Source organism: Pinus tabuliformis, chromosome 7 (assembly GCF_031772625.1).
Source record: "Pinus tabuliformis cultivar Carrire ecotype Pingquan chromosome 7, CPIR1, whole genome shotgun sequence".
Lineage (NCBI taxonomy): Eukaryota > Viridiplantae > Streptophyta > Pinopsida > Pinales > Pinaceae > Pinus > Pinus tabuliformis.
In genome coordinates, this window is record NC_142293.1 from 476,039,909 (window position 1) to 476,051,022 (window position 11,114).

Consider the following 11,114-nt stretch of genomic DNA (forward strand, 5'->3'; position numbering starts at 1 on the left):
AGAAGAAAAATATATCTCCATATGCAAATCAAATGCAGGACAACATGTTTATAACAACATAATTGAGTAAAGAGGTTGAAGGCATGAATCAACAAACTATGTCAGCAGAGAGAGACGGAGAAATGAAAACTCTCTTGAAGGAGAAGGAAGACAAGATCCAATATGGTCCTCTTTATGAATCTAAAATTGTTTTTAAGTGTGCAAATATTGGAATTCAAGAAGAAACTATTGAAAAGTCCCAAGAACTTGCAACATTGAATGTTAGCCTACAATTGAGATCAAGAAAGAGGAGGATAAGAGTTCAAGCGTTTCGCCTTTGCGGTAGAAAACATAAAAAGGAGGAGAAGCTCCATCGCTACCTTATGGCAAGAAAAGTGAATATGAAGCATCATTGACGAATGAACAAGCATGGACTCTCAAACAAGAAGACAAAAATGAAAGCTCAGTTACCAAGTTTTTTATGTACTATTGTAAGCCTAGCTGAGACTAGACCAACAGGCATATTCTATTTTTCCAAGCACCCTTTCTCCATTAAGGGGGAGTGTTAGAATTAATGAAGAAAGTTAGTCTTTTCCACATTTGGTTGTTTGTTGTTGTAGGATAGGATTGAGACCTTGTGATTAGGTCTAAGATCCTATTATTTAGGGAGTGGTTCAAACCACCATGTTTATGTGCTAGTCTATATGTAATAGGCCTTTGTGAGAAAGAATGTAGAGAATTCTGCCAGTGGCAGTCTCCAAGTGTAGTCTCTCACTTGAGAGCTGCCCAGTTTGATTAATAAAGTTGATTCTTTATTTTTTATCATTCATCATCTCAATGGAATGTAATGTCTTTTTGAGGTTCATGTCAAGTAATGGCCTCTACAAAGGACACTCAAGGCCCGAGGAAAGGAGATTTAAAACTTGGTTAAGAGCAGGGGGAGTGGGGGGGGGGGTGACCTAATATTTGATGAAGAATGATATATCTATCCAATGGAAAGGCCTTCCAAGGAGAAGATTAGATAAAGTAAGTTTGTTGGATTCATTTTCTTCAGTTAGGTTTACATAATAAACATGCTACCTTTTAATAGTATTTGATGAAGAATGATATATCTATCTAATGGAAAGGCCTTCCAAGGAGAAGATCATATAAAGTAAGGTTGTTGTATTCATTTTCTTCAGTTAGGTTTCCATAATAAACATGCTACCTTTTAATAGAACCTAATACAACTTCTTTCACCACTTGAAATTGAGGACTCTACATTAAGTTGAGTGTGAATCAGAGGAAAGTACCTTTAATGACTCAACACAATCCAACATCTGTAGAGGAGTCATTAGACAATCTTTCTACACCTACATATGAATAAAATATTATTAAACAAATGAACTAAAATAAACAAATAAACAAAATTATTTATTAAAATAAAACCCAAAAGCAACAATGCATACATATTTTACCCACTGCACATAATGTGGAATGTACATCAACCACCACTATAGGGTTTAATCAGTGAAATTATGACCTCCTCTCCCATAGGATACCAAATGTAAATAATAAAAAAAAACTTTAAAAAACATCAATATCAAATCTAAAGAGAAAACCCAAATTCAACAAAAACATACAAGCAGGAAAAACCATTGACATAACAAAAACATCAATGGAAGAAACACGCATAATAAGAAAAGGAAAGACAAATCAATAATGTACAATGGAATTGAACTCAACTCAACAACTAACGGCCCTCTATGCCTTGCTCTGTAGTAATGTTCCTTTTCACTCTATTAAGTTTGAATGGAGAAGGGAATAGTGGTATACAAAATGGAAGAAGATAAGAAAATGTGAATTTCGGGAATATATCTAAACATTACATATAATGAACAAAGGCAATTAGTATATATACCTATGATGAACAAAGAGTATTTACATAAATTAAATATAGTAGCATCTTCTCAACAGCTCCCATCCTATGTCCCCCATCACTTGAGGCACTCAGCCACTACATCCTCCTTCTCCTGCTACCACCGCACTTATTCTCTAATGTTTATTGACAAACACATGTCATTGTCTGTAGTAGATAAGAAGGTCAGTGATGGTTCCTTTGGCTTCTCTTCAAATTATTGTTCCTCTCTCTATGCTTCTCCCAACATATTCAAATTTTGTTGAGCTCATTTCACATTTGGTGGAACCCATGATGGTTAGAAGATTAAAGGGTCAAATTACGATATCAAGGGTTCAAATTTCCCTTGCACTATGCACGCACCTCTATTAGTTGAGGTGTTGAGGACGCCTGCACAATGTCTATTTACCTGGTCTTGCAGAATATTAATGACCCATTGCACTTCATTGTTGGGACCACCAGGTTCGGCTCTACAACGACAACTGGAGGACTACCATCCCGCCCTCAATCTCCTAGAGGAAATGAACCAACATCACTATTCTCCCACCCCCACATAGCAATTGTGGTGTTCCACAACATATGGTTTACGAAAATTTCCATGGGCTTATAGCTCACCTCTTGGAAAATATTTTCATCGACATTTTGTACCTTCGCATTCAAAAACTCCAAGATCTTCACTTTTGGTAGCCATGGTGTGCATGAGTTTGCATTCTCCTTCTGGTCTAAGCCCCATCCCTGAGTTTGTTGTGCACCAATGAGCCTTTCTAGCTCAACTTGGTCTTGGTGGGTCACAGGGTGACAAATTAGGAGGAAAATTCAAAGCAAATGAAGAAATTTCAACTTTCATCTATTAATATTTGTGTCGTATTTTTAATTTTCTCCTAACTTCTAATTCAGTAATCTGCGTTTAGTTTTGGTGTGATGTTAGTGACTTTGAATTAATGGTGTGATACATAGATCCATTTTAATTCAAGATCTACCAAGAACATAGAGGAATCAAATCTCTTTGAAGTGCAAATATTTCCTCAAGTTTTACACTTGCTTTTTGAAATATTTGAACCATCTCGATGCTTGGTAGATCCGAAGTTAAAATGGGTCTATATTGGTTATAAGCCAATTTTGCACTGTGAGTAAATCATTAAAAAAACTTATGGGTCTATCTTGGAAAAATTGAATAACAATGGAAAATTCGATAATAAAATTGGATCCTTTAAACTATAAATAAATTTTGAATTTTTTAAATATAAAATAAACTTTAAAAGCAAAAGTATGTCACCGAGTGATTATTAACAAAATTGGATAAAACACAAACGTTGACGTTTTGGGAAAAAACAAATTGTCAAAAATAACATTTTATAAACTTTAATACACATTACAAAAGACGGTCATTGTCAATTTTTTAAATGTATACAAACGCACATTTTTCTTGTCAAATTCCACCCCTTTTTACACATTGGGATCATATTGGACTATAGAATGAGCCTCTCAAGACAATAACATTCTTTTAATTTATAAATTTAATTAAAAGCAGAAATCTCACAATTTAATTTGTGATTACCATTAAAAATATTTTATGAAAATAAAATTTTTACAATTTTAATTATTATTAATAATTAAATTAAAATGATAAATATACTCGTAATTTTATTCTCAGAATTTTATTTTAAATGGGAAAAAAAATAGAGCAGAGAGTAAAGTGCTCTATTAAGCTATAACATAACAATAAATAAAATAATTTTCAGGGAAAAAAAATACTATAAAACTGTTTTTACAATCTATTTGTTCTAAAGATCTTATAAACTACCGTAAGTAGGTAATCCCTTAAAAAAAATACCATAATATAAAACTGTATCTACAATCTATTCCTTCTAAAGATCTTATAAACTATGGTACGTAGGTAAGATGGAAGGAGCCCAAACTCATGATGCCCATTGACCTTTAATTTCATGTGTGTTGACCGAATGCATAAGATTAGACCATCCGAGGTCATGACTTTGTGTGATCCCTGTGTCAAACGAAATCCTTATTTCTGAGTAATTATGATTTAAAGAGAAAGACAAGGTCAGGTGGGCGCAACTCCTACTCCATGTTAGACCGTGGCCTTATTCAGAGCTGTGAAAACGATGCGTGAGGAGGGTATATCGGGATCTATATCAATGGAGTCGTATTGCAGATAGATGTGGGCAACGAAAAGACATGCTAAACGTATTACAATGTTCTTCCCTGGACACTGTTTGTTGTGCATAGAGGGTTCTTCTGTTTCAGGGCCATTCGACCAGAACAAACACTGCAGCAGATTCTGACCTTTATCCCCGTCATCCATGAAACGATCCGGAGTAAATTGGTGTGCATCCTCATAGGCGTGAGGATCTCTCATTGCCATGGGCTGATATCCGGCCAGAAGTTCACCTTTCTTCACCAGATAACGCGCATCGTGCGACTCGAGAACGAAGTCTTCCTTGGCTTTCGCATACTGAAACGGAACCGGCGGGTCCATCCTCAGCACTTCGTACACTGTTGATCGAACTAGACGCATGCGCTTCAAAGCCTGGGTGTAAGGCCCTCGAGTCCTGGGCAGGAACGCGGTGGGAGAACATCCCTTCACATGGCGGTTGGGCAGTGGGCACGACCCGGGCGGGCGCCCTTGCACGATGGGCGGGCGGCCCGACGAGGTGCGACGGGCACGACGAGCCGAGGCGCAGGTGCGGTCACCCGGCGAGCCGACGAGCCGGCGGATAGGCATGGCGAGCCGAGGTGCGGTCACCCGAGCTGGAGATTAGGCACGACAAATCGAGGTGCGGTCACCCGAGCTGCGGACAGGGCGGCGAGTTGGTATGCGGGTGCGACCACCCGACGAGCCGGTGCGGTGGGCGACCCGTGGGCGACCCACGCACGATGGGCAGGCGACCTGTGGGCGACCCGCGCCCGATGGGCGGGCGGCCCGAGCGACAACAATGCGATGGACAGCATGAGTGGATGTGGGCACGGTTCGACAAAGGCGGGCGCGACTCAACAAGGCGGACGTGGTTCATAACCAGCGGGCGCGTGGGTGCTAAGGAAGGGCGACCCGTGCACAATGAGCGGGCGCCCCTTCACACGGCCCGGCAGTAATGCGATAGACGGCGAGCGACCCGGCAGCAGCATGCGACGAATAGCGGACGACCAGAACAGCAATGCGACAAAGGGATGAGCTGGAATGCGACGTTCAAGGGCGCATATGACACTTAAGAGAATTATAAGATGGAGCTTGGAAACTTTATAATGGGCGTAGGGAGGCCTTGCACTTGGGCGAAGGCCGACCTACTAAACATAAAGTAGGGGCTCCTAAAACATGTATTATGGGGGTCGGCCCAAGAGCTTGACACCCCTTCACCAAATGGTAGCCAACGTATATATAGATGGCGCAGAGGCTTCATTTGGCCATCAAGCAATTCACTCTACATCTCTTCTACGACTTGGAGCAGAGGTAAAAGAGTGCGCAGTTTTGGACTGTGCATAGCTCATGCGCTGAGGTAAAAGGTGCGCAGTTTTACCGGAGTCTGACGTGGGTTGTACAAAGGTTGATTCTAAGACAGTTGGGTGCAGAACCGAGTTGGAGGAGTTCTGGTGGCTCGGGTGAGCAAGCTCCTACCAAGTGAGGTTGGCATATGGTTGTAAAGGCTGTCTTGCCTTATTGTAAATATTTCTAAGTGTTGGCCTTGGATTTTGCCAGGCACACTTGTATAATGTATTATTGAAGACTTTCATAATATATTATTATCGGGCAGACTTATTCGGGAGTTGCCCCTCCCTTTATACTTTGTGCAATTGTGTTTATCTTGGTTAATTGCATATTGGTTAATGAATGTGTATGGGCTTCATTAAGTATAAAGGTTAATGCTTTTACTTGGTTGAGAAAAACAAACTAAGTATGTTTATGTGAAAGGCGTAGTCCATGTGCATGAGTATTGTTAAAAAGAAAGTGTATGGTGGTGCCGCACCTCGCCAGACACGGTTGGAAGACTACCGTAGACCTGGGGGCGTGACAGGTGGTATCAGAGCAGGGTTGCTCGTAAAGGTTGACAGGTTCTTGCAGGTGAAACAAGGGTTGGTTCTATTGCAGGAAGTCGTTGAATGGTTGAAACTAGGTCGCAGAAGGGCAAGAAGTTGTTAGGAATGGCAACCAATTCTCAGGCTGGGTCTAGTCACACGATGAAGGACACAGTGAAGGATACTACTCTTGGGTTCATGGAAAAAGTGATTGAAAGAATGGAGACTTTGGAGACTTCTTGGAACCAGGATGTGGACTCACTTGCTAAGGAGCGAGAAGCCATCTTGAAGGTCAGGGAAGAACTTGAAGAACTCCGAACACAACATGATGAGCTCAAGACACAGTATGAGTACACTGATCTTATGTGTACACGACTTGAAGAAAGGGTCAAGGAGGTTGAAGAATCAAGGGATCAAGGTCTTGCAGAGATCGTGAACTTGAAGGGAACTCTTGACAAGGTAAATAAAGCTCTTGATGATGCCAAAGATGAGATTGCAGTATTGAAGAGGGCCGTGAGACACAACTCAGGTGGAGGAGTGCCTCATGTGAAGGTCAAAGAACTGGAATCTTATGATGGTACAAGGAGTGCAGCAACACTTGGCAACTTTCTATGGGATATGGAACAGTACTTGGAACGATTGAGTCTACCTGATGGAGAGACTCAAGTCAAGGTGGCTGCTCAATTCCTGACAAAAGATGCTAAGATGTGGTGGCGAAGGAGGGTGGATCAGATTATCAATGGTAATGCTGATGACATCACTTCGTGGAATGACATGAAAAAGGCTTTGCAGACTCATTTCAGTCCTCAGGATGAAACGTGGGAAGCAAGGACGAAGATTAAGTTCATCAAACAAACCGGAAGCCTACAAGCATATCAGCGAGAGTTTTCAAGTGCAGCTCTGGAACTTCCCGACATGGCGGAAAGGGACAAGGTGTTCAACTTCATTATTGGGTTGAAGCCTTGGGCACGCAATGAGGTGAAGAGGCAGAAGATCAGAACACTTGAGGAAGCATTTGCTGCGGTTGACAGGTTGGTGGATCATTATGATGAGACTTCTAATGAGAAAAAGAAGTCCGACAAGCCGAAAGAAAAGAAGAAGGATGATGCTTCGAAACCGGATGATAGTTCGAAAGCAAAGAAGCCTTTGAAGTGTTGGATATGTGCAGGACCACATGTGGTGAAGAATTGTCCCTCCAAACCAAAGGTGGCCGCTGCTGCACAATCTGATGATGAGCATGATGATAATGCTTCGGTAGGAATGATGCAGATACTTGGTGCCTCTGCTACTACGGAAGTAACTTCTAGGAGGGATCCAGAAAGAAACAGGTTGGAGTATGTTCAGATGAAGGTTGGAGGTGTCGATGTACTCACTATGGTGGATAGTGGTGCTTCACACAACTTCATGGGTGAAGATACTGCGAGAAGGATTGGGCTGAAATTTGTACCAGTGAAGGCACAAATGAAGACAGTGAATTCTCCTCCTATGAACATTCTTGGTATAGCTGAGAAGGTGGACACTACTCTTGGTGAATGGACCGGGAAGGTGGACTTCACTATAGTAAGGATTGATGACTATGAGGCCGTGTTGGGGATGGAGTTCATGAAACAATACGAGGCCATGGTCGTACCACATTTGAGGAAACTCTTCATTTATGATGGAAGGGAAGATGTACCCATTGGTGTTCCAACCATTGGTGTGACAAAGCCTGATCATAAATTAGGAGGAATGCAAATGGAAGATAAGGAGAAGGTAAACAAGCGGTTGTCCACTGTTGAGGCAAAGCTTGTGGAACAATCATTGGTCATTAGATCACTTTCAGATAGCATCTTGGACTTATCAAGAAGGCTAGAGTTGGTGGAGGACGATGACGATGATGCTGAGGAGGTATATGTGAGGCCGAATATCCAGAAGGAAGATCGGGAGGCATATCTACAAAGGATGGAGGTTGAGGATCCTGACAGATGGATTGAGCTGATTAGTGAGAGAGAGCCTCCTGGCTCTTCTCCCTCCACATCTTCTTAGATAACATAGAAGATGGGGCTCATTGTTGGCTGCTCAAGGCAGTGAGCCCTTAGACATGTTTGAGCAGGTATGATGATCATGACATGCTGCAGAAAGATGGGGTTTCCATGGACCTGAGCATGGGATCGTGGAGATGAGTGTTGACACATGGCTAGGATGTGTAGCACTTGTTGATATACATGGGCAGAGACTTCATATATGTTGCAGTGATATGGAGGAGTCTACATCATGGTCGACGACAGTCTTGGTGGAGAGCTACTGGGATGGTGTGTTGTCGAGGACGACAACGATTTCGGGTGGAGGAGGATGTAAGGCCCTCAAGTCCTGGGCAGGCGCGCGGTGGGCGAACATCCCTTCACATGGCGGTTGGGCAGTGGGCACGACCCGGGCGGGCGCCCTTGCACGATGGGCGGGCAGCCCGACGAGTTGAGGTGCGACGGGCACGACGAGCCGAGGCACAGGTGCGGTCACCCGGCGAGCCGACGAGTCGGCGGATAGGCACGGCGAGCCGAGGTGCGGTCACCCGAGCTGGAGATTAGGCACGGCAAATCGAGGTGCGGTCACCCGAGCTACAGATAGGGCGGCGAGTTGGTATGCGGGTGTGACCACCCGACGAGCCAATGCGGTGGGCGACCCGTGCACGATGGGCGGGCGACCCGTGGGCGACCCGCGCTCGATGGGCGGGCGGCCCGAGCGACAACAATGCGATGGACAACATGAGTGGACGTGGGCACGGTTCGACAAAGGCGGGCGCGACTCAACAAGGCGGACGTGGTTCATAACCAGCGGGCACGTGGGTGCTAAGGAAGGGCAACCTGTGCACAGTGAGCGGGCGCCCCTTCACACGGCCCGGCAGCAATGCGATAGACGGCAAGCGACCCGGCAGCAAGGCGACGAACGGCGAGCGACCCGGCAGCAGCATGCGACGAACAGCGGACGACCGGAACAGCAATGCGACAAAGGGACGAGCTGGAATGCGACGTTCAAGGGCACATATGACACTTAAGAGAATTATACGATGGAGCTTGGAAACTTTATAATGGGCGTAGGGAGGCCTTGCACTTGGGCAAAGGCCGACCTACTAAACATAAAGTAGGGGCTCCTAAACATGTATTATGGGGTCGGCCCAAGAGCTTGACACCCCTTCACCAAATGGTAGCCAGCGTATATATAGATGGCGCAGAGGCTTCATTTGGCCATCAAGCAATTCGCTCTACATCTCTTCTACGACTTGGAGCAGAGGTAAAAGAGTGCGCAGTTTTGGACTGCGCATAGCTCATGCGCTGAGGTAAAAGGTGCGCAGTTTTACCAGAGTCTGACGTGGGTTGTACGAAGGTCGATTCTAAGGCAGTTTGGTGCAGAACTGAGTTGGAGGAGTTCTGGTGGCTCGGGTGAGCACGCTCCTACCAAGTGAGGTTGACATATGGTTGTAAAGGCTGTCTTGCCTTATTGTAAATATTTCTAAGTGTTGGCCTTGGATTTTTCTAGGCACACTTGTATGATGTATTATTGAAGACTTTCATAATACATTATTATCGGGCAGACTTATTCGGGAGTTGCCCCTCCCTTTATACTTTGTACAATTGTGTTTATCTTGGTTAATTGCATATTGGTTAATGAATGTGTATGGGCTTCATTAAGTATAAAGGTTAATGCTTTTACTTGGTTGAGAAAAACAAACTAAGTATGTTTATGTGAAAGGCGTAGTCCATGTGCATGAGTATTGTTAAAAAGAAAGTGTACGGTGGTGCCGCACCTCGTCGGACACGGTTGGAAGACTACCATAGACCTGGGGGCGTGACACTAGGCGTCTAGACTGTTGTTATTAGCGCATAATGCCCCTCGAACATCTTGTGCCAGATTTCTCTGCAATTCACCACCCACTTGAACGATTCGCTTGATGATGTTTGGAAGCAAAATCATGAGTCCTCCGAAGACATTGAAACAGAGCAAAAAGAGCAAGTTATGGCACGCTTCCTCTTTACTCACATCTGAACTCTGATGTGTATCAAGAACCTCCGTTTCGTAGAAGAAGTCGCGCAGCCTTCGGTAGTCCTTACGCGCTAAAAAGGGAGGCAGAGGGACCGCATGGATTGTGATTTCGTCGAGGATATTTGGTAGGATGCCACTATTGGCAATGGGAGCCAGCTGAAGTGCAAGCCACTTTTTAACGCAGGAAGGCCCATCGTTCCCGAGGTCCGTTTCACTGGGATTTCGGTTGACCATACACCTGCACAGAAAATTAAAGAGCATATGTTCATTATGGCCATTAAATGGCTTTTTTCTGCCTTCCGAGAAGTCTTTCTCAACCACCACCCATAGCTCTTCTAAAGCCTTGTGGAACTCTGGAAACCACTTGTGGTCGTTTATCTTGAGAATGTCTGAGCAAAATTTCTTGAGCTTGGCGTGATGTTCTTCTGAGGTGTCCATGTAGGACAAAACCCTAAAGCCTCCTGTGAAATCTGAGCTGGGGATGTAATTACCAATGAAAACATTTCGCTTTTCGACTTTCGCCATGTCGAACAGCACGCGGAAGCTCTTGGAATCCAGAAGAACGATGGCCTGTGCTTCCGGAAATAGTGGCGGCCCTGGTGGCAGATTCACTCTATAAACAATGCTCTTGTACTTCATCTTTCGGCTTTTGAAGAATTCTTCTGGACCTTCTTTCACGAAGTAATCATATCTATCCTTGATCGCCCCGGCGATTCCAAGGCCATACGTTCCGGGAATGTCCTCCACAGTTCCGAGGCCATAGGTTCCGGAAATGTCCTCGGAGGCCGTTGTAGAAGCCATACGTGGTGCTATTTCTATTACAGGCTGAAACACAAGTCCACTGCCTGATCGCTACTAGGTAGCAGTGAAAACCAGCGTAGGATGTTTCATCAGAACACCTTCTCGGTCTATATTTATGCAAAAAAAATAGACAATCAAGAATTTTAATGCCCGCGACTCGGCGACAAAAATCCAGATTCTAAAGCTGTACGACAACCAGAATTTATAACAACCTTAAGGATTTTATAATGTTAATTATTCGGAAAGAGAGCGTTCATTTCCAAAGTTTTTCTAGATGCCCATTGTAGATGCCCATAATTGTACCAACTATGTTTTTTTTTTGGGTGGGGTTAGGATGGAATTAAGCAGATTAATAATAATAATGTGGTGGTTCGTTACAAGTATTAATTTA

General features: G+C 43.8%; 1 protein-coding gene across 1 annotated transcript; it reads right to left on the reverse strand.

Annotated features, from left to right (window-relative positions):
* Positions 1-3,755: 3,755 nt before the first annotated feature.
* On the reverse strand, positions 3,756-10,864 carry LOC149248023 (allene oxide synthase, chloroplastic-like). Its single transcript, XM_089447059.1, has 4 exons — positions 9,735-10,864; positions 8,746-8,899; positions 4,912-5,176; positions 3,756-4,645 (listed from the first exon to the last, which is right to left on the reverse strand). The coding sequence occupies exons 1-4, from the start codon at positions 10,721-10,723 to the stop codon at positions 3,966-3,968; spliced, it is 2,088 nt and encodes a 695-aa protein (XP_089303185.1). The 5' UTR covers positions 10,724-10,864; the 3' UTR covers positions 3,756-3,965.
* Between the last annotated feature and the right edge of the window lie 250 nt (positions 10,865-11,114).